General features: G+C 38.0%; 1 protein-coding gene across 3 annotated transcripts in view; it reads left to right on the top strand.

The window, feature by feature from the left end:
- Positions 1-26,044, top strand: part of LOC123480049 (uncharacterized) — a 107,196-nt gene that overhangs the window by 17,491 nt on the left and 63,661 nt on the right. For all 3 annotated transcript variants that reach the window (XM_053911251.1, XM_045197665.2, XM_045197664.2), the window contains exons 5-7: positions 3,937-4,128; positions 15,498-15,665; positions 20,476-20,577. In XM_053911251.1, coding sequence (XP_053767226.1) covers positions 3,937-4,128; positions 15,498-15,665; positions 20,476-20,577 — 462 coding nt within the window. The remainder of the gene's footprint in view (positions 1-3,936; positions 4,129-15,497; positions 15,666-20,475; positions 20,578-26,044) is intronic.

Here is a 26,044-nt window from a genome sequence, read left to right as displayed (position 1 = left end):
CCACATGGTGTACTTTCATCTTTGCAAGGTTTTGCTCTCATGGTACCTTCTCAGTGACCCATTCTCAGAGCACTCAATTTAAAATTGCAGTCTGAGCCCTTTCCTTCACCAGCCAAGCATACGCTATCTCTTTTCCACATTTTACTTCCATACACAGCACTTTTCACTTCTTAATATGCTATATATTTTATTCATTCTTTTGTTCTGTCTTCTCCCATGAGAATGGAGTCACGAGGGTATGGATTTTTTTCTGATTTGACCAGTGCTCTATCTACAGCACCAGATAGTATCGATCCTGTCATGGAAACACAATGAATGTTTGTTGAATGAAAGAATGAATTCAGTGAAGTCACATCAGGTTTTTTTGTGCAAAACACTGTTCACATACAAAAACAAAAAAAGCAGGAAAATTGTTCAGAAATTTTAATGTTTATATTAAAAGACATATGAATCTATAAATTTTGTGTGGCTTTGACTCTCCTAGAGTTGCGAGTATTCTTATACTTTATTCAATACTATTGTCATCACACTATTGATACCTCAGGCCAAGATTCTGTAATCTTTTCACAGTGTAAGTCACTTTGAGAAACTGGGAAATCTTTGTACTGTTTTGTCAGGAAATTATAAATTTGATATAAGCACAAACGTGCCTGTATTTTCAGACAGGTCCTTCAACTCTTCAAATTCTAGCCAGATTAATAATCCCTGACATGAGTGCTGCCTATACCATTTACATATTGCACTTCTCTACACCCACATGTGTGCCCTTGGGAATTAGCTAGATTAGAGGTCACCACCTGGCCTGCCTACAGGGGCCAGGGATGTAATGTGAACCGGTAGAGCAGGCTGCCTGTGCCAAATAATGGAGTGTTGGCGAATTACAGGGAGCAGTGTCCAGAGGGAATACGAAAGCGGGTCTAGTACAGCCAGGCTTTTTGAAATTTCAAGATAGCTAGAGATCTGGATTTTTAATATGTATGAGTCTCTAGATTACATGACTTGGAGGACAGCGCAGACTAAGCAATCTATGTAGTCTGAACCGAATAAGACAGGCTGGGCAGTGGGCATGTGGTAGAAGGTGGAAGAGCCAGTGGCAAAAAGGCAAGGATACCAGCCTGAACCCCTCAACACTAAATTCTGGGTTCTTCCCCTGCCAGGTCAGGTCTGTACATTCTTGCGTAAAGAGGTTTCTCAGGGACTCAGTTCTTCAATTGTAAATGGACTGAAATATATCTTTAAAATCTCTGCCCAAAAAGCCTCAGAAATTCTCTGTCATAAAAAGAAAATTAGTGAAAAAACAAAAACTAGGCTACTCTGAGAGAGTAACAGATAATGAGGAGGATTAAGTGATATTTTACATGGCAAAGAAATATTTATAATTAAACAACCCTTTGTGTGTAATATGACACAAAACTTACCTGCATTGTGTAAGGTATTCTATTTCCCTGTGCCCCTAAGGAAGTAGTGATTGGAAAAGCCCACACCAAGACAGGGAGGTACAGAGGACTGCAGCTCTGAGAAATTTGTGGTCCCATAGTGTGCACCAAGCATCAGGGATGGAAAGATGAATTTAAAAAATTTATTTTCCAATAGCAGAATACAACTGTTGAGATAATTTCCAACATGCTGACTATGATGAAATTGGAGACTTTCCACACTGGTGCCCATTTCAACACATCACAGTAGATGAGCAAGTCCAGTGTCCAGGCACCAGGGGCCAGGGGCCAGGGGCCAGCTGCATGCCCATGCTGTCTTCCAGCCAGGCTCCTCCCAGATCTGCATTTTCCTCTTCTTGGCTTCCAACTCACTTTCCAGGCCCACCTCTGCCTTTCAGAGTGGTAGTTTTCTACTTTCACACTCATGTTTCATAAAATATTAGTATATTCTTTAATGCATCAACATATTGTTCCTCCAAAGTGACAGTGTGTATTTTAACAGAGTCCTTCAACAAACTTGAGTGTCTTCATTCCAGCCCCAGGCAAATTGCTTGATTCCTAGAATGGCTCCATAAACATATATTGGGTAGTTACAGAATGAGGGAGAGAGTTATGTGTGAATGAAGGTTACTAAGATGTAGATTCATCTCACTATGGAAAAGCTTTCTACCACTTTGAAGTATCAATGTTTATGCTGATTCAAGTAGTAAACAGGTAGCAAATTTGAGTCTAAGAAGTGTTCAAGCTTAGATTAAATGACTACTTGGTAGAAATCTTGTCGAAGTTTTTAAGCATATAAGGATGGTTGGGCCAAATTACTTTCTGCATTTTTGCAAACCTGAGATTCCATAAATAACAAGCAGGACAGTGAGAGTGATGCTTTGCAGTCAGTGGCCATTACAAGTGGTTCTCCAATCAAACTTCAAAATGTACTACAAGGCACATACCTTTTCCTTATTTGAGTATATAAGAAGATACCCCAGACAAAAACGTTTCCCATCATATCACAGGACCATATTTCCATCACACACTTTCCTAGGCCCACAGGACTTCCTTTTTCTCCAGCAATTTCAGAAAAGAACCACTTTTAAATATAAAATATTTGACATTAGAAAATTCTTCTTCTCCTGGTTGCCTTAAGAATCAGCCTGGACTCTCTATGTCCTCAAATAGTGGAACTACAGTTCCTCCACTCTGCAAAGTTGCAGAGTGCAAGAAGTCGTCTGCTTCTTAGCTGTAGACCAAATAACCGGCCCAGTGGAAATTAGCATATAAAAAGTGAGCAGCAGTAAATATTGTAGAATGAATGCCATTTTTCTGTCACCCTCTTACTTCCTAGGGAAGAGGTAGGAGTCAACACAGAGTTGTTGAAAACTAAAGGGATTGGATAATGACTCTTCTTCCATCAGTGTCTTTGGCCCCAACAAGTAAAATTTAAATTATTTTGCAAAGGATCATTAATAATTATACATAAAAATAAAGAAAATAATTTATTTATGGATATATCCCATCCATTATTTAAATAGTTCTGAGAACAAACTTTGATATTGACAAATTAGATTTTAATTTACAAAGACCAGGTTTTAAAAACTCATTTGCTCCTGGGAATAGAATAAAAATGAAGGTTCATAGTTGGTCCCTTTTTAAATTGACATCACTTACCTTTTCATATAGTACCAAAAAGTTAAAGCAAGTAAAATCTTAATCAATTCTAACCTATCAAATTACTTTCTAGGTATTACAGGCTGTGCTATTTAGGTTTACTTTTACTTCACTTTTTTAGTTATTTTCTTAAATTACTTGTGTTGCAATTAGTTTATTTGTAACTTTCTTTTAATTAGTACACAGCATTGTGGCTTGTGATGACAGAAGGCAGAAGTTTTGAAATTATTGTTATTTATTAATAAGTTATTAAGCTGTTATTTATTCAAATATAAAATTATTAAAACTTCTGTGCACGATGGCTTCTTTTCCTCTTTTCCTGATTTTGAACCTACATGCAGCAAGGAAAGGATCATGAAATTTTTTATCCTTATGATTAATGGACATCAAACCATAAAGGATTTGAGTTCAATAGTAAACTTATTATCATAGATTGTATTTAAGATAGGTAATTTAGGTAATAATTTATTTATTTAGGTAATAATATCTTGTGTCATGGAGAATTCAGGGGACATAATTAAAAATGTATTTGCACTTTGCTCCTCCAGAGTAACTAATTAATATAGTGTTTTGTGTACTGCTGGTGCCCAGGGAGTATCTGTCAAATTGACCAAACTGAGGCAGTGGGTCCGTGATCCCTCTTTCCTATATAAATCAATTTTTCAATTATATGGCTCTTCTTTTTTTAAGTAAAACAAGTTCAGAAAGTGAATCATGAAGAAGGTAAATGAAATTATTCTAGTTCTAGTTTACAGTGATTCTGTTCTAAAGATTGGAATATTTGAAATTCTATCTTGAAATAATGTTTCACTTTCATATATAATGTGGTTTAATCTAGATTGGAATTTGGAAATAAATAGCGTCCTCAAGCTACCCCCGGAATTGGCTCCAAGAGTTACGAGAGCCAGTGATGGTTCCCAGGAGGAGGCAATCGACCAGTGGGCCAGGAGGAGGCAGCAATTCAAAGACGGCAAAAGATGCAGCTCAGCAGGCGGCAGTTCATTTGCCAGCAACATCACTGAAGGATCCAGTGAGTAGACAATTAATTTTATCTCCAAAACCAGAGCAAAGGCAACTACTTATGGAAACTTAACCATGTCCCCTCCCTCTTATCTCCAGAATATAAACCCTGTTGTTTGAACGTGGCAATGTGATAATTATATGCTTTTATGTGAAAGATATTTTTGGAAGAATCAACTCTTTATTACCCACTAGGAATTCCAACTTGGTAAATTATCTCTTTCAAAACATACAGCTGCCTACTAAGGCTGCTTTTCCCTTCAGAAACTGAAATAACTAACTATAGGGTTCTTTACTGAATTAAATTTGTGTCCTACTTCAAAGAATCAGAGTTGGCTTAAAGTATGTACATGGTAAGAAGACAAGATTAACATGTTTGATTATAAGAAACAATTTTGTTGTTCTTTTAACATTTGTGAAATAAGGAAGTGTCTTTAGATGTATACTTTAATGAGATACTGTTTCCCTCACTAATGAAAGGGTGCCATTAAATCAGCGTTATACCTCAGCCCATAATTAATGGCAACTGACAAGGCAAGATAGGTCATCACTGAGGAAGTCCAATTGAAGGAAAAACAGGTTTAAAAAAATAGAGGGCAGCATTAGTAGAGTTAGTACGTACCACTACTAATCTGGTTCTAAAACTCTTAACAGCTAAAAGCCAAACTTGTAAAAATAGAGAGTAAATGATGCTTACCAGGGTTTGGGGGATGGAGGGTAGCGCAGATGTTAAGGTACAAACTTGAGCAAGGAGTTAGTAAGTTAAAGAGACAAAATGCACAGTACAGTAAACACAGATACCAATATCTTATTATAATCTTCAAAGTTGCTAAGAAACTATAACTTAATTATTCTAACCACTAAAAAGAAAGAATGAGGGTGGGGGAGGGAGGTGGGTTCAGCTGGGGTGGGGAGGAGGGAAGGGGAGAAAAGGCATACAACTGTAATCAAATAGCAATAAAAATTGAAAAAAAAAAGAATGATTATATAATATGACAGAGGTGCTATTATCACTATAAAGGCAATTATTACAATGTATAAATGTATCAAATTAACATGGTGTACACCTTACATTTATACAGTGTTATATGCCAAATATATTTTAATAGAAAAAAAGCTTTCTCAGATATATCTTCTGCTGTGATTTCACCCGCATGGCTTACAGAGTGATTCTAGACTTCAGTTATTTCCTAGTTACCAGTCTACTGAAAATTCTCTTCTTGGTTTCAAACACATCTATAGATCTTACCTTCTATCTCCTTCCTGATTTTCATTTAGATTTTGAAATACCTTCCTTTTATCATGCAAAAAAATTTAGCTGCACCCCCTGCTTCTATGTATGTGTAATTGAATTCACCATAGTGTTCATAAAACCTACAGGAACTAGGACCTATCCACATATATGTTTTCCAGCATTCCTATCAAAATGGGAGACAGTGTTTGTGCTTATTCCACTATCTTGAACCCACATCTGCAAATAACTTCCATAGGTAGCTTGCTTTTTTACTTTCTTCCACTTTACTTTCCACCCCAGAAGTCTTACTTCTATGGATTATATCAAGGGGCGTATATGTCCTCTGGCTTCCTGTGGGGCTTGACCAATAGGGATGATGAGCAGGAGCCTGTAGGGAGTGAGGACAGTGAGGAGAGTGAGGGAGTAAGGAGGGTGAGGAGAGTGAGCACCAGAGCCACCTACCCCCATACATCTTAGTCTAAATTACATGACCTTATCACAAGGCTTTCATTAATACAACATTACTTTGAAGGAAGCTCTTGACCAGGCAGATATTTTTATTGTTCATTACAGAAACTCCCCACCAACTTTTCAACAAAAAGCGCCAACATACAGTTTATTTTCATAGTCTCTTTGAAACCCTCAAAATCCTCACCTTGCCATATCTGTAAGTTCTAACCTGTTAAGTCATGATTCTGACCCAGTCCTTATCAAGATCTCACTTCGAAAGACCTGCCTTAAACCCAATTCTATTTCTCAATAAAATCGAATTTTGCCTCAGATCTCTCTCTGCGGTGTACCAAGGGCTGGCTGTGTCTCTAAAGCCAATTCCTGTAAAGTTGCCCTCCCCACACAGTCTTCTATGGCTCTGGTTCTGGTCATTGATACCTGCACTCTCTCCCTTACCTTTTCAATGTTAAATGGACCAGTGTTTTTAAAGAATATTTTATTGATCATGCTGTTACAGTTGTCCCAATTTTTCTCTCTTTGCCCCCCTCCACCCAGCACCGCCCCCTCCCTCAGGCAATCTCCACACCTTTGTTCATGTCCATAGGTCATGCATATAAGTTCTTTGGCTTCTCCATTTCCTATACTGTACTTTACATACCCATGGCTATTCTCTGACTACTTATTTTTACTTCTTAATCCCCCCACCTCTTTACACATCCCTCATAGCACCCTCCCATCTGGTAACCATCAAAACGCTCTCCATATCCATGATTCTGCCTCTGTGTTTCTTGTTTGCTTAGTTTGTTTTTTAAATTCAATTGTTGATAGGTATGTGTTTATTGCCATTTTATCATTCATAATTTTGATCTTTTTTGTAAATAAGTCCCTTAATATTTCATATAATAATGGTTTGGTTATGATGAACTCCTTTAGTTTTTCTTGTTTGGGAAGTTCTTTATCTGCCTTTCAATTCTAAACAATAGCTTTGCTGGCTAGAGCAGTCTTGGCTGTAGGTCCCTACTTTTCATGACTTTAAATATTTTTTGCCAATCCCTTCTAGCTCACAAAGTTTCTTTTGAGAAATCAGCTGATGTACTTTGGGAACTCTCCTGTTCCCCAAAACTAACTGCTTTTCTCTTGCTGCTTTTAAGATTCTCTCTTTATCTTTAACCTTTGGCATTTTGATTAGGATGTATCTGTTTGGGACTGTCTGTGTTTCCTGGACTTGCTTGTCTATTTCCTTCACCAAATCAAGGAATTTTTTGTTCATTATTTTTTCAAGCAGATTTCTAATTTCTTGCTGTTTCTCTTCTCCTTTTGGCACACCTATGGTGTGAATATTGGTATGCTTGAAATTGTCCCAGAAACTCCTTACATTATCCTTGATTTTTAGATTCTTTCTTCTTATGGCTCTGCTTAGATGTTTTTTGTTCCTTGTGTTTCATATCATTGATTTAATTCTCAGCTTCATCCTCACTACTGTTGATTCCCTGTAAATTGTTCATTTCCATTAGTATATCCTTCATATCTGCCTGGCTTTTTTAAATGCTGCTGAAGTACTCACTGAGTTCCTTGAGCATCCTTATAACCAGTGTTTTACACTCTGCATCTGATAAATTGCTCATCTCCATTTTGTTTGGTTCTTTTTCTGGAGTTTTGATCTGTTCTTTCATTTGGACTTTATTTCTTTCTCTTTATTTTGGCAGCCTCCCTGTGTTTGTTTCTGTGTATTAGGTAGAGCTTCTTTGACTGCCTGGCTTGGTTGTGTGGCCTGTTCTGCCCAGTGGCACAGCCTCCCCCTTAATCAAAACTGGGAACTCGAAGTATACCCTCTGTATGGATTGAGTATGCCCTCCTCTTATAGTTGAGCCTTGATCACTGTTGGTAGGTCTATGGGAGGGATTTACCCAGGCCAGCCAGCTGCAAGGACTGGCTGTGACCACTGACCACCAACCTCTGCCCTCTGTGGAAGATCAGCTGTTCAGGGGCTGGGTGGTGGTGCTCTGACATGGTCTGTAGCTCTCCATTGGGTGTTCAGTCTCTGGGTTTACCCAGGTGGCGCAGGCCAGGGTCAGCCACTTCCTGTGTTCCACCCAGGGCCACCCAGCATGAGCTACAAAGCAATCTGCAGATGGCTGCTTCCTGTGTTGGGCTTAGAGGTTCCCAGGTGGAGCCAAACTGTGATCTAAAGCTGGCTGCTGCTAGTGCTAGGCCTGGAGCCGCTTAAACAGGGATAGGAACACTGGGGGTGGCGTGTAAATTGGGTGTGGCAGAGCTTCAGGTAGTTGCCCAGTTAGGTGAAACAGTAGAAGCCAGGTTGATAGAGTCTCAGATATGGCTCCAGCCTGCCTGTTCTGTGTCTCTGTGAGGGGAGGGCTCAGAAAAGGCACAATGGCCTCTGCCCCTCTTTCTGTTTGGAAGGAAGCTGTCCCCCAGCTTTCACCCTGCTGCCAGACACTTCAGTTCCTCCCTGTAAGCCACTGGTGCCTTTCAAGCAGCTACCCTAGTGGTGCAGTATGTCTGCATAAGTTCAGCATGGGCCCTCTAAGATGAATTGCCAGGGAATCCAGTAGTTTTTTTCACCAACTCAAATCCTGCTGATTTGTACAGCCAGAAGTTATGGGGTTTTGTCTTCCTGGCACTGGAACCCTGGGCTGGGGGGTCTTGTGTGGGACTGGGACCCCTCACTCCCAAGGTATTCCTCCCTCCCGTGGTAGAATTTTTATCTACCACACCTGGGTAGAGTGACCTGCCCATTCTGCATCTCTGTGTCTCCTACCCTTCTGGATTTATGTGGTTTCTTCAGTTCTGTAGTTCTCAGACTTCCATTCAACTCAATTTCTGACAGTTCTGAGTGATCATTGGTTTGTAATTTAGTTGTAATTTTGATGTGCTTGTGTGAGGAGGTGAGCCATGTTTACCTATACCTCCTTCTTGACCAGAAGTAAATGGACTATCTTAATTCCACCATATCACATCTGATTTCCTTAAATCCTATTCGCATTTTGTAAATAGTATTTTTATTAAACTGTCCATCACACTTATTTGAGTGTGACGCCTATTTCATGCCACAGCCCTATGCTATACTAGTGCTCAGTTCTCACACCGCAGCAATGATCAAGCATCACCAACACTACACATTGAAGACAGAATTGTTTATTGCTTACAAAGATAAGGGAGGACACCCCATCTTCAGAGTTTTGGTAATGCCTCAAAGGGGAAAGGCAAAGTTGATTTTATTGAGAATTAGAGGTTTGGTTCTCACTGTACTGAAATCTTCCTTGGTCTTGCGGTAAATAAACAGCAGACATTTCACTTAGATGAATTCCCCAACTGGATTTCCTAGACAGCAATGTGCTTCAACTGCTGCCAGTTAAGTGTTTCATGGCCTTTTGTTTAATAAACTTACAGTTTGAAAATTTTCTTTCTTTACATTTAAGAATATAAATCTTGTGATATGCTTGTAAATCAGACACAATAGCCACTGCCTACTATTCCAGGTCCCCCAAAGGCTACACTTACACAAAAGCAATAGTGAGAAAGATGGAATTTCCTGAAGGCGTGAGAGACAGAGGGAAGGGCACATATCATATACTCCCCAGCAAGCAACTTTGAAACCTTCTCCACATAACACTTCTTCAGAGTCCTTGTGCTGCCCCTCAGTCACCCAAGGAGGCCCTTGTTCAGCCCTGCTTCCTTCACATAATGCCCATGTTCCTTGCATTCTATTTTCCCCTCTCCAGGTTTTCCCTTAAATTCCTCTTCTTTATACTGCAGACAGTTCAACTGCGGTTCAACCTCCAAATCCATGTAACCAAAATTATCAGGTTCAACACTATAGTAATCAGAATTAACCCATCTAAATAACAAAGAAGGAAGAAGTTGAGGGAAGAACAGTTTCGTTATAAATAAGAAAAACAAGGGCATAATTTTACTTGCAGTAAAAAAACTTTATTACTCATAGCAGTAGCTTCCACTATTACCTGGAACAATTTACGATTGATCTAAACTAAAAAAAAAAAAAAAAAAAAAAAAAAAGTAGATTGAATGGGAACTTTGGCTACTTTGATTTATCACAGATGATCTTCACGTGTCACTAAGAAAGAGGCCATTTTCTCTAGTTTTCAGCCTCTAATATAGAAGGACCAGCTCCTTCTAGTTCGCTGTGTCTTTCAGCATTCTGGACCCTGTCTGTCCAAGTCTATTTAATCCTTTGTTTTATGAACAAATCTTCCACTACTAGTCCTCTTAGACATTCGTGTCCTTTCTGCATTTCTTGAGAAAAAGGAACAAGTGTAGGTATGCAAGAATCAGCCCACAGTGGTTCACAATAGCCAACTATGCAAGTTATTTTTTTTCTCTAACAATGCAATTCAGCAGCATCAGGTTGGTAGCTTAAAATTGGCCATGGTGGGGGTACATATACAACAGGAACAAGCAAACACCACAAATAAGGGCTTTTTTATTTTTCTCTTGGAGAATCATTTGTAAACATTTACTAGCACCCATTACAACCCAGGAATCAGCTGTATACCTTGTACCAATTCAAATTTCAGGCGAAAATAACAATCATTTTAATTAAAACAATGATTGTGTTTTCTTTGGCATGATTTCTGTCTTTAATGAGAATTTATACTAACAATATGTTTTTCATTAGACGTAAGGATACTGCACTGTCTACCATTTTATTTTTACATGTATCCAAGCCACAGACACTCAGAAAGCATGTTGTATTTCTTCAGCCACTTTTGTAGTGGGTGCGCTTCACTAAGAGCTGCTGGCGCTAGCATTGTTTAATATGCGGTTTAAATTCCATCTCGTTTATAGAGTCAGGATGTGCTACGAATCCATGACTTAGAACCCGACAGCTTTATCGAGCACCATTACAGCTGTGCTTTTCAGTCTGTTAATCTCACTCATTTCTGCCTTCCTACATACTAACTGGAAAAGACATTAGCAAGGACATATTTATGTATGTGGGCACAGTTGATCAATCCATCTAGGCTGTGGGCCATGCTGACTAAGGCACACCAGGTAAATAACTCGGAGGCTGTAAACTGAAGTCGGAGGGACTGCAGGCTCTGATTTTCATAACCTCAAATGGCTCCAGTATCACCAACAGGTATGGCAAGAATTTTGGTCTAATTGTGTAAGGATATTTGATAGCATTTGATAGCATTTTTCTTATTTCATTCAACTGAAAAAATTATTATGGAAATGAATTTTCAAATATTAGTTTACATGAAAATAAGAAAGCAGAGGGTTGGAACAGAGAGAGAGGGGGCAGAGCAAGAGGAAGAGGGAGGAAGAAAGGCAGGCAAAAGAACTTCAATTTCTAATAAGAGCTACAGATTACATTGTGCTTACTATTCCAGGCTTTACATTAGCTTGTTGATTCTCTCAACAGTGTGAGTTAAGCACTATGTATATTCTCATCCTCACTTTACCACATGAGGGATCAGAGTCAGGGAGAAGATAAATAACTTGCCCACTGTCACTTGGCCAGAGTTAGTGGTGGACTGGTTTTCAAGCCCAGACAACCTGTCCAGGGTCTGTGCTATTGAACACTTACCACTCACTGCCCCTGGTTGCACCATTCCAATCTGCTCTTGGTTTCTCTCTCTGGGGAAGTCCAAACAGGGTTTCACTTCGTCAGATAACACTTTTTATTATCCTCAAGTAGTACAGTGGAATGAAAGAGAGAGAAGACCTAAAGACACCTGGAACTAAGTATTTTATCTTTTTTGATTCTAATGTCAAAAAAAAGGAAGCTTTTAAATTTTCAAGAGCACAGAAGTACAAATGCAATTTTAGTAATACCAAGATATTTAAGACCTCATTCTGTGTTAAGTTTTATTTATTAAAGGCTCATCTAGCAAGCCAAGTTTTGGTGACAGAGTCACATTTGGACATGTTTTCTACGTGGCTCAAAGTTCCACAGGGACAGTCGTTGAGAAATCTAGCAGTTTGAAGCTGCAGCAGGTGTGTGGTTTGCTGCTTCACTGGATTTTCACACAAATTTTATGTCTCAGTTTATGTAAGAGCATGTTGATTAGCTCTGTCTTGGTAGCCGAGTGAACAGAGAACTGCTCATCCACATAATCAAATCTGTTCGTAAGTAAGTGAGCTGTTTTAACAGTCCCCTGCATGCTGTTAAAAACAAAGATCACTCTAATCTAAAGGCCCACCCTCACACCTTTCCATAGTAGGGGGATGTTTACCTACCCACCATGGACTGCCACTGCTCAGGAGAGAAATCATAATAAAGATAAATCCATGGACCGCAAATGTGTGCATTATATTCATAAATATTAAAATGTGACTGAAAATTTAAAGCCAAGGATACAGAAAATAAATCAAATAAGAAAAGATGTTTTAAACTCCTTTGGGGCTTCTGTAACTTCAACTACTATGTATGAAGCAGCTTGGATTTAGGTTTAAAGCTCAAAAAGATGGGTCAGTAAATTATTATTATAACATTTTGAGTTTACTTTTCCTAGCATATAAAGTCAAATGTCACACTTAGGCTTGTTCAAAAAATAAACACAAAAATCCTTAAAAGATTTGGAAATATGGTGCATGGAAGATGGCATCCCATGTCCTGAGTTAAAGTATTCTATTTAATGTGTTCATCAAATTATTCCAATAAACAAGATATCTCATAAAAGATCTCAGACATTCCACGCAGCAACATCCTCACAGACATGTCCCCTAAAGCAAGGGACATAAAGGAAAGAATAAACAAATGGGACCTCATCAAAATAAAAAGCTTCTGCAGGGCTAAAGAAAACAGCATTAAAATACAAAGAGAACCGATAGTATGGGAAAACATATTTGCCAGTGATACCTCAGACAAGGGCCTGATCTCCAAAATATATAAAGAACTCACACGACTCTACTCCAGGAAGACAAACAACCCAATTAAAAAATGGGCAAAGGACTTGAACAGACACTTCTCCAAGGAAGACATAGAGGGCCCAGAGACATATGAAAAGATGCTCAGCATCACTAGCCATCAGAGAGATGCAAATTAAAACCACAATGAGGTACCATCTCACACCAGTCAGAGTGGCCAACATAAACAAATCCACAAACAAATGTTGGAGAGGATGCAGAGAAAAGGGAACCCTAGTGCACTGTTGGTAGGAATGCAGACTGGTGAGGCCACTGTGGAAAACAGTATGGAATTTCCTCAGAAAACTAAAAATGGAACTGCCCTTTGACCCAGCAATTCTGCTGCTGGGATTATACCCTAAGAACCCTGAAACACCCATCCAAAAGAACCTATGCACCCCAATGTTCATAGCAGCACAATTTACAATAGGCAAGTACTGGAAGCAACCTAAGTGCCCATCAGCAAATGAGTGGATCAAAAAATTATGGTACATTTACACAATGGAATTCTACGCAGCAGAGAGAAAGAAGGAGCTTATACCCTTTGCAATGGCATGGATGGAACTGGAGAGCATTATGCTAAGTGAAATAAGCCAGGCGGTGAGGGACAAATACCATATGGTCTCACCTTTAACTGGAACATAATCAACAAAAGAAAAAAGCAAACAAAATATAACCAGAGACATTGAAATTAAGAACATTGTAACAATAGCCACAGGGGAGTGGGGAGGAGATAGTGGGGAGAGGGGTCTATAGGAGCTACTATAAAGGACATAAGGACAAAATCAAGGGGGAGGGTACAGGTGGGGGAGGGAGGTGGGACTGGCTGGGGTGGGGTGGAGGGAAGGGGAGAAAATGCAGACAATTGTAACTGAATAAAAATAAATAAATTAATTTTTTAAAATAAAAATTAAAAAAAAATAAACCTTATGCCAATGTAACAGAATGTATGGGGTTGTAATAAGATGCTGCCCCAAACCCATCAAAAGTTACCTATGAGTAAAAATTTAGTATCAGCAATAATAAAATAAAATAAAATTTTCATATCTTTTATATGCCAACACTGTTATTACAAAATATTCCCATACATCATCCCCTTTATTTTCTCACCAAAATTGCTTTTGCTCAGTCAACATGGTATATCTTTCCAGTACCTATTTCCCACCTTCAGGCTACTTAGCTATATCATGTTTATCTAACAGTCCGCAACCTTATCTTCCTATAGAAATTTTGCCCACTCCTCAGGGTCCAGTCTAATGAAATTCTTCCTTTAATCATGTCCTTCCCCTGCAGCCAGAATTACTCAGGCTTCCCTTTAAACTCCCTTTCTTCATGAGTTCCCTATCTTACTAACTTTTCCATCTCCATTGTGCCTAAAATTGCACCATGCTTATGGCAGAATGATTATTTTAAGTTAATTCAACTTAATAAATGAGTAACAAATGAGTGAATGCACCTGAAACAGTTTAAACTATGGATTAGCATCAATTAACCAATGAAATCTCATTTGGCATACAAACTAAAAACTATAGGAACAAGCATTGTTTTTGACTGTGAGAAACTACGCTTTGTCAGCATACCACCCCTGACCATGTCAGACCGAAGTTAAACAAATGTGTCAGCTAAAAACTATTGTTACACTCATCTGCATGTCAGGACAACAGCTAATGCTTCCAATCTTCAGTCTAGTACTAGGAAAGCAGAGGTAGAAATGTAGGGGCAAGGACAAAACCGTCTGGGACAATTGGCCAGAGAAAACCAGTGAGAGCAAAAGAACCGTTCTTCCAGGGGCTGTGTAAAACGGACCTACCGCAGAAGTGCAGCTGGCCATGGCTGGGCGGGGTGAGGGGGGGAAGAAAATGGTTTTACCCACAGGTTTTAAGAGACGTGCATAGGGGCAACTATAGTGTATGAGAAGAAATTGAAAGAGAGGTGTCTTTTTGTTGTTTTTGTTGTTTAAGAAGCATTCTGAGGTCTTCCGGTCCCACCCTCTTCATGGGAGTTGAGAAATGCTTTTAAAGGACTGATGCTTTTGAAATGACATTTTGGTCATGAAGTGGTGCTTCTTACTTGGGCACCGAAGAAAGACGGAAAGACTTGGGGCAAGACTTTATTAAGGTTTGAACTGCCTGAACAAGGCCACAAAGAAGCACACGGAAGCAAACGGAGAAAAGCAGTCTCATTTCCTTTACTGGCACAGACTTACACACTACCCCAGAAACCCCCAAATACACGGACCACCTTAGGCTGCTGTGAATAAAACTGGCAGATGAAACTTTACCTGTTTTTCTATCTACTTTATTCTACACAGTAACACCATAGTGAGTTTTCCGGGAAGGTATGTTTATTTTAGTTGCAACTTCTTTGAAGCACAGAGAGGCAATAATGATTTTTTCCCCTTGTGCTTGGAATTTTGAAAGGAAATCTAAAACTAAATCTCAGTCTTATGTGACTTTCTCTTAATCCCTAAATACTAATATGTACACCTCCAAACGATGATTTGTCCATAGTTTTCTTCAACTAAAGGTTTAGAGTGCCATCTGTAGTCTGCCGACTCCCGCGGTGTAGGTCCTCCAGCAATACCTGTGTTGTTTATGATGGTTTAGGGCTATGTAAGTTCTTCCCGAGAGAGTTGTCTAACCAACTTGGCTGCTTGTTTTTCAGGATGACACCCCGCCGGTAACACAGGCTTTGCCCCTGCACACAGTCTGCACACAGGCCGTTCTTCTCCTTGGCCATCAGCATGAGCCTCTTCTTTCTCCCCGAGCATAACTCACGGTGTCACCTTTTCTGCTCCTCAGTCACCTCGGAAGACGGCCGTTCTGTGGATCTTGGCTTTAGAGTTGATATTGAGGAAAAAGGTTTCTACGCAGAGAATTTCCATTCAGCAGCGTGGGTTTTTCGAGGGGATGATGGGAATCCTGAGGACAGTCCCAGATGCCTTAGTAAAAAACCCCGGCCAGTAGCTGGTAAGGACCCTATGGTTATGATAAAATGAATATGTAAGTCTCAGAGGATCTGTGACCAGGCTCCCGGCAAGTCTGTGAAGTCAGCAAATTCACACACTAGGTGTAGCACTTGGAGAGAAGTATATATATATATATTTATATACTATATAAATATATACAATTTCTTAGTATTGTGAAAGAATCTGAAACTATTAAAATAAAAGCTGTCTTAAGAGCTCACTCAAACATAGAAAGTAATTTCAAAGTTGGAGTAAAGATGAATGGAGGAAGAGTCAAGTCTATTTCATTCTATAAGTAAAAAAATACTATTTTTTAAAAACGTACTGGAGAGCATAAACAAGTAACAGATTATCATTATTGCTCCAACACCAAAATACAACCTTTTATTGTTTCTGCATTGTCTTTTTATTATACATTGGTCTAGTCCTATTTTAAATATGTATGAAATATGCATTTGATATCACCATGTATATAGTTTGACATGTAAGATTTATAGCCTACATTTTACATTTAGTAATATAATTTTCAATAATTATACCTTCTTTTAATAATATAAATATTTTTCATGTGTTTTTTCAGACTCCATTAACATTCTAATAATTTCATGATGGTTTTATGACATTAATTTTTAGTTTACCAAGACTATATAATTTCCTTAATGCAATAACAACTTAATGAATTTTTAAAAGTACTTATACCTGAATTAAAAGTTCTAGCATGTGAAATTATTATTTCAGTTTAATCTTTGCTGCAAAATTTAAGGTGTACAAGTTTTGTAAATGTCTCTATCAGTATAAATAAATGATCTTGATTAGAAGTAAACAATTTAAGTCCAGCAAGCAAAGATTCAGGTTGTAAATAATGTTTTAAATTAAGTATACAATCATGCATTCAACAAACACAATACCTACTATGGTCCAGGAACTAGAGGAACTTGCTAAAGACACACAGAGAGAAATTATGAGTTTGATAGTTCTACAAAGAGGTACTTAACATTTTCAGTACAGGCATCAAAATTATCACCATATCTACAAATGTTTATAGGCAGCCAAGAACAAGCATTTGTTTAATTCACTATCATTTACTGCGCTAAAAAAAAAAACTTGTTCAACTTTGCTAAAAATTTTCATATATACACATTTATATGCATACACACATGTACTTACACATATTCACATGTATATACACATATATAAAATGCTTTTGTGTTGCAAGTGAGTTTTATGGTAGTATTTATTAGACTGAACCTCCGTACAAGAGTGTGCTTGTTATTCTTACTGTTCCTAAGACTTGAAGTGTTACATATATAAAATCCATATGTTCTTAACAACGTGATATTGAGAGATTAGTAAAGAAGGTCGAGATTGGGAGGAAAGGTGATTTGTAGACAAATCAATAATTTTAAAACTAAAAATATCTTTATTAACCTAATGGCATCTTAAGGTATTGCAATAATAATTTATATATACCAGCATGTATTTTGTGAGAATAAATTTTACACCTTAAAAATATTCATTCCTAATCTCCTAAAAAGAGCTCTTCTATGAGTTGGAGAAATAGATAAACAAAGGTTTGCATCATTACAAAAATGTATTGCTGGAGCCACAAGAAAATTTTAGGGTATTTTCAACATATGAGTGGTGTTGTATTTATGGAAATATTTACCCTTCGTCTGAACTTTCACATTTAAAAAGATGATTCCAAGGTAGTGTTATTTGAGGGGATAAATTACCTGAAGATGTGGCCACACAGTCTCTGAAGACAATGACATTTATTTGTGGCTTTTCAGCAGCAGCCATGTGGCACTCATAGATTATCTACCAGACAGTGGCAAGGCAAACTAGAGCTATAAATCTCAAAATATGAGAAAATTGTCTGCAGAATGTTGCAAAACATTTTGATTCTCTCTTCTCCCATGGGAGAGTGCTACAGTTGAGCTCATGATTTAATGACTTTATTGAATTGTTTATATCTCAATAATCTCATGTAATATGAAAAAAACAACAAACATGATTTAAATTGAATCAATACAGTAAAAATACTCCATTAAACAAATACCTGTTGGGCAATCAATATGTCAAAAGGAGAAAACATTGTCAAGAGTGTAAAATAGAGAGAGCAAGAAGTTTGACAAGTGCGGATGTTAAAAATCATTTCTACAAATGTCAGAAATAAAGTTTCTGATTTTCTTTTGCCCTGATTATCTCCCAGACTATTGCAGACTGTTAAAATATTCATTTCTGTAGCTTTGAATTTCCCAGTTCTGCTTCTTATCTGGCAGTCCAAACAATCAAGTAAAATGAGTGCCACACGGAAATCGTCTGCTCCCAGGAGCGTTGAATAGAGCAGAGGATGTAATTTAAGTGTTGGAATACAATAATACCTTCCTGGAAACTTTGGTATGCTTTTTCTGATGCTGTTTTTAACAACAGAAAAAGTTTATTTTCTCCAGATATTTTGGAAAGACCAACATTCCTTCAGGAATCCACATGAAGAGACTTCATCCCTCCTGTCTTTGAATGTTTGACAATTTTGGCATCCAGTGTCTCTCATGTAAACTCTATGAGAAGAAGTCTCTTGTCTGTCTTCAGCACAACCATCCTAGTGCATAGGAACACACCTGGGCACAGAGTAGATACTCAGTAAATGTGAATGAACAATTTCTGCTGTTAGGCTACAGTGGATCGTTAAAAACAGAGGTGCTTGTTTCCTTGTTTTTATCTTATATTTTTATAGCTTAGCTGACCAAGGAGATGGTCACATCCAAGCACATTTGTACAGATTGAATAATCTTTTACTCTTTGTCATTTCTTATTCCTATAATTTTCCTATAATCCCTACTTAATTTTTTTAAATTATTGATTTACCCAGAATATATGGGAGAAATTTTAATAAAATAATGTCAAAACTTCTTATAAACTTTGCAAAACATAATATAAATTTATAATAATAATACATCTCCAAAGACTAAGGACTCGCTCAACTGGACCATCTGTCAGAGATGACAAGGAAGAGATTTCTCACCAAGGGAAAGCTGGACTAAGGTCCTTTCCAACAAAACACAATTGTTATCTTAAATTCCTTTGACCTCCTGATTGCTTCTAGTTACATCCACATTTTCTCTACATTACACATTCTGTAATAGTCTTTGGATATGCACCTAAAGAGGATGCAACCCTGCAAAGAAGTGTTCTCGATACTCAACCCAGAAGATACAAACCTGTCTGAGAAATGAGAAGTGAAATATAAAAATACAAAAGAAAGGTTGAAAAGGAGCAGCAAAACATATCACTCATAAAATCTAATGTGTCCCTATTTTTCGATGAAAAGGTACTCTATTAAATTATAATTTTAAGGTATTAATTTATCCCATCTTTATTAATAGATAAGCATTCTTTTTTATAATTAATTACCTCACTTTTCCCAGAGACCTAATAATAGGACTATTACTAATAATTCACTTCCAAGACTCAGGAAGTTTATTATCATAGTTTATTATGATTTATTTTTTATCACTTAAAGATATTTATTAACAAATAAGAGAGAAATTGACCAATAAAGTGTGCCAATGTAATTGTAAGGGACAGATTAATTCTCTCAGTATTGCATTAGTACTTATTTCTGTTGACCTTGACCTTAAATACAACCTAATACACAGTATTTTGAAGCCTTTTGTTATAACTCTTCATTGGATAACTTTGTCAGCATTTTAAAATACATCCTTCTGTTATTACCTAGGCCCTTCAGATGTTTTGCTTTAACTTTGTACTCTACCATGATTCAGGCATATAACTTTTTCTAAATAAAAATGAGACGTAAATATACTGTAAAAGACAAAATGCCTATGATGTCCACATTTCCCTTTATGTAAATTGTCCATCCACAAAAGATGTCTTGCAGAGATGTTTTCTGCCTTGGAATCCTGCCCTTTCTTTGCTTCTAAAGACTAATAGCCCAAAGAGTTGTGGGCAGAGATAGTTTGGACTTGTGGTATTCTCTCTTTCAGGCATCAAAGTGGGAAATGCCCTTGGTAGTGGGCACAGAAGTTAAAATGTCTTGAGGGCAGGTGAAGAGGGTCATGAGTGAGTTGAAGTTATGAATAACCACACACACATATACATATACTACATATGCATACATGTATGTCCACATATACACAGAAAATACTGTATGAAGGTACCAGGAGGAAAACGGAGAGGGACATGTAAAAACAGACTGAGAAATGGCTGAGCCACACTAATTAAACATCACTGGAGTAGGTGTAAAAATCCACGAATTCTTACGGTGACATCGCTGGAGCGCTCCACCTTCAATCCAGCACAATTTTAGTTACAATTTCTGCAAAGCTCAGCTATTTCTGTTTTTTTCTGAGAAGCTCAGTTGTTCAGGTTTTCCTGGATTCCTATAAGACCTACATGTATGGCTGAGAATTCTGTTTTCTTATTTCCATGTACAATCTTGAAATAACTGCCCCATTATTTATGGATCTGAGTGACTCAGACCTCTAAGACTCAGCTACCCCTGGGGAGTCACACTGTCTGGGAGTAGTCGGCAGTGCCCCTTACTTACTGTGCAACTCAGGAGACTTGTTTAACCTCTCTGTGCCTCAGTTTCCTCCTCTCAAAAAAAAAAACCCAATAATAATAGGCTAATCAAAAGATTAAATTAGATGATACTTGTAAAGTATTTAGAACATTTTTATTAGGTCTGTTATGCAATAAATGAGTAATAAATACTAGCTACTTCTATAATCATATTTATAGTACCTAAGGATTAACTCAAAAGTACGCCTTCTTTGTTTCCTCCGTAGTGCGAGAGCGAACCGTGAGGCTCTTCAAAGGAACTGGCGATTATCCCTGGGGCTTCCGAATTCAATTCTCCAAACCAATCGTGGTAACAGAAGTGGATGCTAGTAAGTTGTCTCATTATAGAAGCTTTAATTCAGACCAGACTACTAAATCCCCTTTGGTATCATAGTCCTGTAAAGCACACATATGCAATAGAAGCAATTCCTAAATCTCAGTCTATCAAAAACTCATGATGATTGACGAGAGTCCACATATCATGATCAGATGTTTTTAAAAGACATGCTTTCCTGACGGAAAATACTCTCCTGGTATATTTGGGACACTGGCCTCCCTACCAAAGAATGGCCCTGCCTGCATCGTGGAGATGGGGCTCAAGCTCTGGAGTAAGAAGGATGTTATACGTAGGCCGTTGCTGCAGATGTTTCAGTATTTAATAGTTTCTGGGGAGAGTTCCATTCCCCCTAAATTATTTCCTGACAGCTTCTCAGATCTTCTTATTTCCTAACAAGCAAATGAAGAATTAGTTGATGCCTAATGAAAGATGGCATCCTTTGCTCCCTGATCTATAACATAAGAATAATTGGAGATGAATGACTTGAAAGAAATTGGGGCCCGAGCAGGAAGATTGATAGGAATATAAAATAAAGATGCCCACACCCGGCCTGGTGCATTAGTTGAGGCCTAATGAGAGTATCACAGAGGGAAGCCCAGGGCCACTAGGGGTTTCTTAATCGTGTGGCAGTACTCATCTGGGTGACGTGTTTCCCAAGGTCAGAAACTGTATCTTACTCATTATTTTATCCTCAATACCTTGTGCAGTATCCCAAAGGTAAATGGAGTAGATGCCCCCCAAATGCTTGTTTGATGGCCTCGGATACCCCTGGGTACCTGAGGGCTGGGGAAGCATGGGGCAGAGGGAGGGGAGGATTATGACCCTGCCTGCTTTGTCCCAGTACTTTCATTCCTTCCCTGGTGCCATTATCACCCAGGGTCACATTTCACTTTGCTTTGCATCTCAGAATTCTGGTATCCCCAAGTTAGATATTGCATGCTCTGTGATTCTCCTGGGAATCAGCTGTCATATCCATGAAGAAGTGGGTGGCTACTTCAGTCAAAGGTGACACCAGTGGGCAGGAAACAATGTGCCCAGGAGACAACCTGTTTTTTATATGAACAGAATTTTCTGATCTGTTCTCAGTTTGTGGGAATAGAGGAAAGAAATATTGAGTCCCTACGTAAAAGTGAGGTATTCCTGGTGCAGCAAAGAAGCTAAGTTCTATAGTTTTAGGACCCATCCGAAGGGCACTTCTTTCAGGTTACACTTATGCCAGGTGAGCGATGGCACAGATCTTGTCTAACACTGTAGAGGCTTAGTCTCTTCTAAGTGTGAAGGGATTGTCTAAGTACTAAGTACCCTGGATATCTAGTTCACCTTCACTGATGTTTACAAAGAAATTAGTTTACTTATTTATAATATCAAAATAATAATTACATTTGCTTTAAATATAATCATGCGATATCAGAGAGGAAAGAAACTTACATGCATTGGATACCTATTATGAGCAGGGCGTCTTATACACGTTCTCCCATGTATCTACATCGCAGGACGTGAAGCTTCATATGACCACTGCCATTTAGCAGACGAGTTTAGTGAGGCTCAAACGGGTTAAGTGACTTGCCCGAGGTTATATAGCTATGTCATGGATATCAGAATTTCTCCCTCCAGAACCGGTTATTTCCCTATTCTGTCAGTTAGGACTCTCTTGCAACTGAGAAGAAATCTGGCTCAAAATGATCTAAGAAATGAAAGGAATTGATTGACTACAAAAGTCGATGGTTCTGTGACAGCCCAGGTGCTTGATTTGTTTCCATGGCTCAATTATTCCATCAAAGGCTCAATCTCTTTCAGCCCCTGGACTCAGACTTTTTTGATGTTACAAGCTTCTTATTTGGACCCAAAACAATCTCAGCTGTTCTAACTTTCCATCACACTTCAGAATTGTAAAGACAGATGGAACTGGCTTCAAATGTCCTCATGTGTCAGTGTCCCCGGGGGGGCCCATGTGAGCTGTTTCACAAGCCAAATGCAAGGGGAAACGCATTGTCCAGACTGTTAGGAGGAAGCCTGGCCCACCCTGAACCTGAGGGTGGAGTAACGCTCTCATGACTTTCCCAAGCAACCACAGACTGGGAAGAGATGGAGAAGATGTGAGAAGACCTCAAGGCACTCTCCACATCTCATCCTCAAGTCATACCCCCACGGTGACACTCCGCACCCAAAGTGTGATAAACAACAGTCACACGAACAAACCATCACTCACATACACAGTTTTTGTCTCTGGGGTTTTGTCTCTTCTCCATGGAATAGTACTTCCATATAGTCACATTTTTTTAAAATCCTGTTATTCTTATCAAAGAATTGCTTTTGAATTTGCATGACTTAAATAGAACTAGTTTATTCTCAACTATTAAGAAAAATATTCAATACATTAAAAATCATATCAACTCTTCTTAACTATACAGTAGAACTGATATTATCTCAGATATCTAATAATTATGGTTGAATGGGATTCAATCAGTGTATTATATAAAATAATTTTTTCTCAGTATTCTCCATTAAGGTTACCTTGCAGATCCATATTTACATGCTCTGGGTGAGTTCTGGGATGGATCTTAATTTTTTTGTAGTCTCTCTTAGACCATAAAAGCATTGTTGTTTTCTCATTAAAGGTTAAGTGCAATCTAATAATTATAGAACTACAGGTCAGTCTAGCGTAATAATAAAAATTGCTGCATTCTTATCCAATGTTGAGTTTCTCTGCTCCCCTCAGCTTGCGCCTGCCTCAGTCTTACAAGCATGGATTATGTTCTTGACGGTCTCTCAACCCCATTTTCTGTTCATCAGAAATCCCACCTCTATACCTTCAAATGTACTCACGTCTTTGTCTGTTCCTCCTTCCTCCTTTTCCAACTGAAGGTCAGTCCTTATATAGAAATAAACTTAAGAACAGCTAGGGTGGGGGAGAGCAATGGGGGAAAAATGGGGACTACTGTAATTTCACAACAATAAAGAAAATTTTTTAAAAGAAAGAACACCTAAATTATGGCAGGAAAAACAACCGCATCATTTGTAAATCTTAACATTTAAAGATGTCAAGTCTTCCTTAAATTGATCTATAACTGTAATCCCAATTAAAACTCTAGAAAAGTAGGTGTTTTAGCTTTTGCTTTTGTAGTAACTTTTTTTCAATTAGATTCTAAAATACTTAGAGAAAAGCAAATGGCCAAATTATTACACTGAAAATTATTTTATCCAGGGAAAAAGCCTTTATTCTGACTTAAATTATTAAAATGCATATGCATGGATATATTTTTACTTTGATGTGAAAAAATTTCAATTCAAGTTTAATCAGTTAATCAAATATACAAATGATGATTTGACAAGTAATCCTCTTATTAAGGTAAGGGGATGGGAAGGGAGTTTACCCCAATGTTGATGGGATTTGGGGGTGGAAGAGTGGACTCCAAACAAGAAGGGGAAGGATAGGAGAAGAGGAACATGATGATAGAACTCAGGTGACAAAAGAAAAAGACTGCAAATTTTGTCCAGGGTCAATGTTACTAGTGCCCTTCCAATTAACAACAATGAAAAAATAACTGTGGGATAAATTATTTCTGTATAGACACAAAGACAGGCAACTTTTTATCATAAAGAGGCTTCTCATTCTTTTCTATGTTTTTAAAATACATCAAGCTTTAAGGAAACAAATGTTTATTCATGGGGAATGTATTCATGGGCTTTTCATACCTTCCCACTCCACTTTCTTCTCTCCCCTTCCTCCTCTTGCCATTTTCCTCTTCTCTTTCTTTTTCCCTTTTCCCTACTCTCCCATTTCTACCTCTTCTTTTGAAAAATTAGTTATAGGCAAAGAAATAAGATAATTGAGTACCCTTTTTTTCTAAAAAGTTCAAACAGGTCTGACTTTATTAATTTTGCAGATTTTTGCAAAATATCCAAAGCCTTGACAGACTTTTTATGCCTGTCATTCTAGATAAAATAACTATATGCAATTTAATAAAATGTTATGATTTCTTTAATTTTTGATACCTTTGTAACTGTTCAACTGAGAGAATGAACTGTATCTCATCCATTCAAGTGTGAAACAAATAAAAATATTTGCACTGCAAATGACTTTGTATTTAGGAGGCCCTGAGGGTTTGTAACAAGAAAAGCTGAAGCATGTCTATTGTAGAAGAAATGGTACAATACATAGTTAACCTAGGATTTTAATCAATATCCGAAAGTGCTGCCCTGGCAGGGATTCATGTAGCTGCTGAGTCTCCTTCTCCTTTTAAAAATGCGTTCCTCCATGCTGAGGAACAGCCTCTGAAACCCTTTGTCTAGTCAAATCTACTAAATGAGTGGTTGAGGGACTTTAAAATTACACATATTTTCAGCACTTCTGAGAATCTCATTCTCACCACAAAACATTGTTCTGGAAGCACTAGCGAGGCTTAATTACACACTGAAGATGAAAGGATAAGGCAGGAGACGTGTAGGTGGGGTGGAAATGATCATCCATAAGTATACAGAGAGGGAATGTGCTTGTAGCTTACATGACTAATTGCCCACACTCGGCTGACATTTGCATGAACATTTTCTATGAAAGCCCAAATGTTTGTGAGATCTGTTGGCATAAACAAAAGAACCAGATGTTCCGACTTTGATACCAAGCAAACTCGAAAAGAAAACTATACATTTAGGGATGGGCAAACCATAGGGGAAATTATGGACAGGCCCATGTTTCTGGAAGCTCTAGAATTTAAAATGCTACTGTTATAGTACATTTTTTTCAAATGAAAAAGACAGACTCCTTTTTAATTATAAGGTTTTCAGATTCTGCATTATACGTAAAATATGCATGAAAGGGTGAAGTAGCTCAGCATTCAACTCCTTATTATAAACACACAACTATAGCCTCCGGGATCCTGTTGAGGAAACAAACAGAAAATTATGGTCCTGTTTTTCTATCATCTCATTCCTTCCTGTTTCATGGAGGGTGCATACTTCCATCTGTTCCCAAGACCGAGTCGGGCAGCCGTCTGTGTGCCATGCTACAGGGTCACTTTGAAAGAGCTCCCTCCTCCAAGAAGTCCTAATGGCTCAAATTTCTACCATAGTTAAGTAGATAAAGGGAGAATTTCTAGGCCACATTAGAAAATAGAACATAATTAGTACCCTCTATAATTAAAGCTAAAAACAATGAAATAAACTATAAAGAAGAGTTACACTTCAGAAATAATTACTTTACAAACAGGAATCATTTTCACGCTCATAAATACTGTAACAGTTTTTTTTTTCTTTTTTTAAAATTATTTTATTGTTGTTCAATTACAGTTGTCTGCATTTTCTCCCCACCCCTCTACCACACCCCAGCCAAACCCACCTCCCTTCCCGGCTTCCGTAACACAGTTTTTAAATGAGTTAAGGATTAGAGTAGACATTTCTCCAAAGAAAATTAACACATAGCTAATAAGCGCATTAAAAATGTTCAGTACTCAACAGGGCAA

The sequence above is a fragment of the Desmodus rotundus genome, chromosome 1, assembly GCF_022682495.2.
Source record: "Desmodus rotundus isolate HL8 chromosome 1, HLdesRot8A.1, whole genome shotgun sequence".
Classification (NCBI taxonomy): Eukaryota; Metazoa; Chordata; class Mammalia; order Chiroptera; family Phyllostomidae; genus Desmodus; species Desmodus rotundus.
Note: the sequence above shows the minus strand (reverse complement) of the source record. Positions and strands in the feature narration are given on the sequence as shown.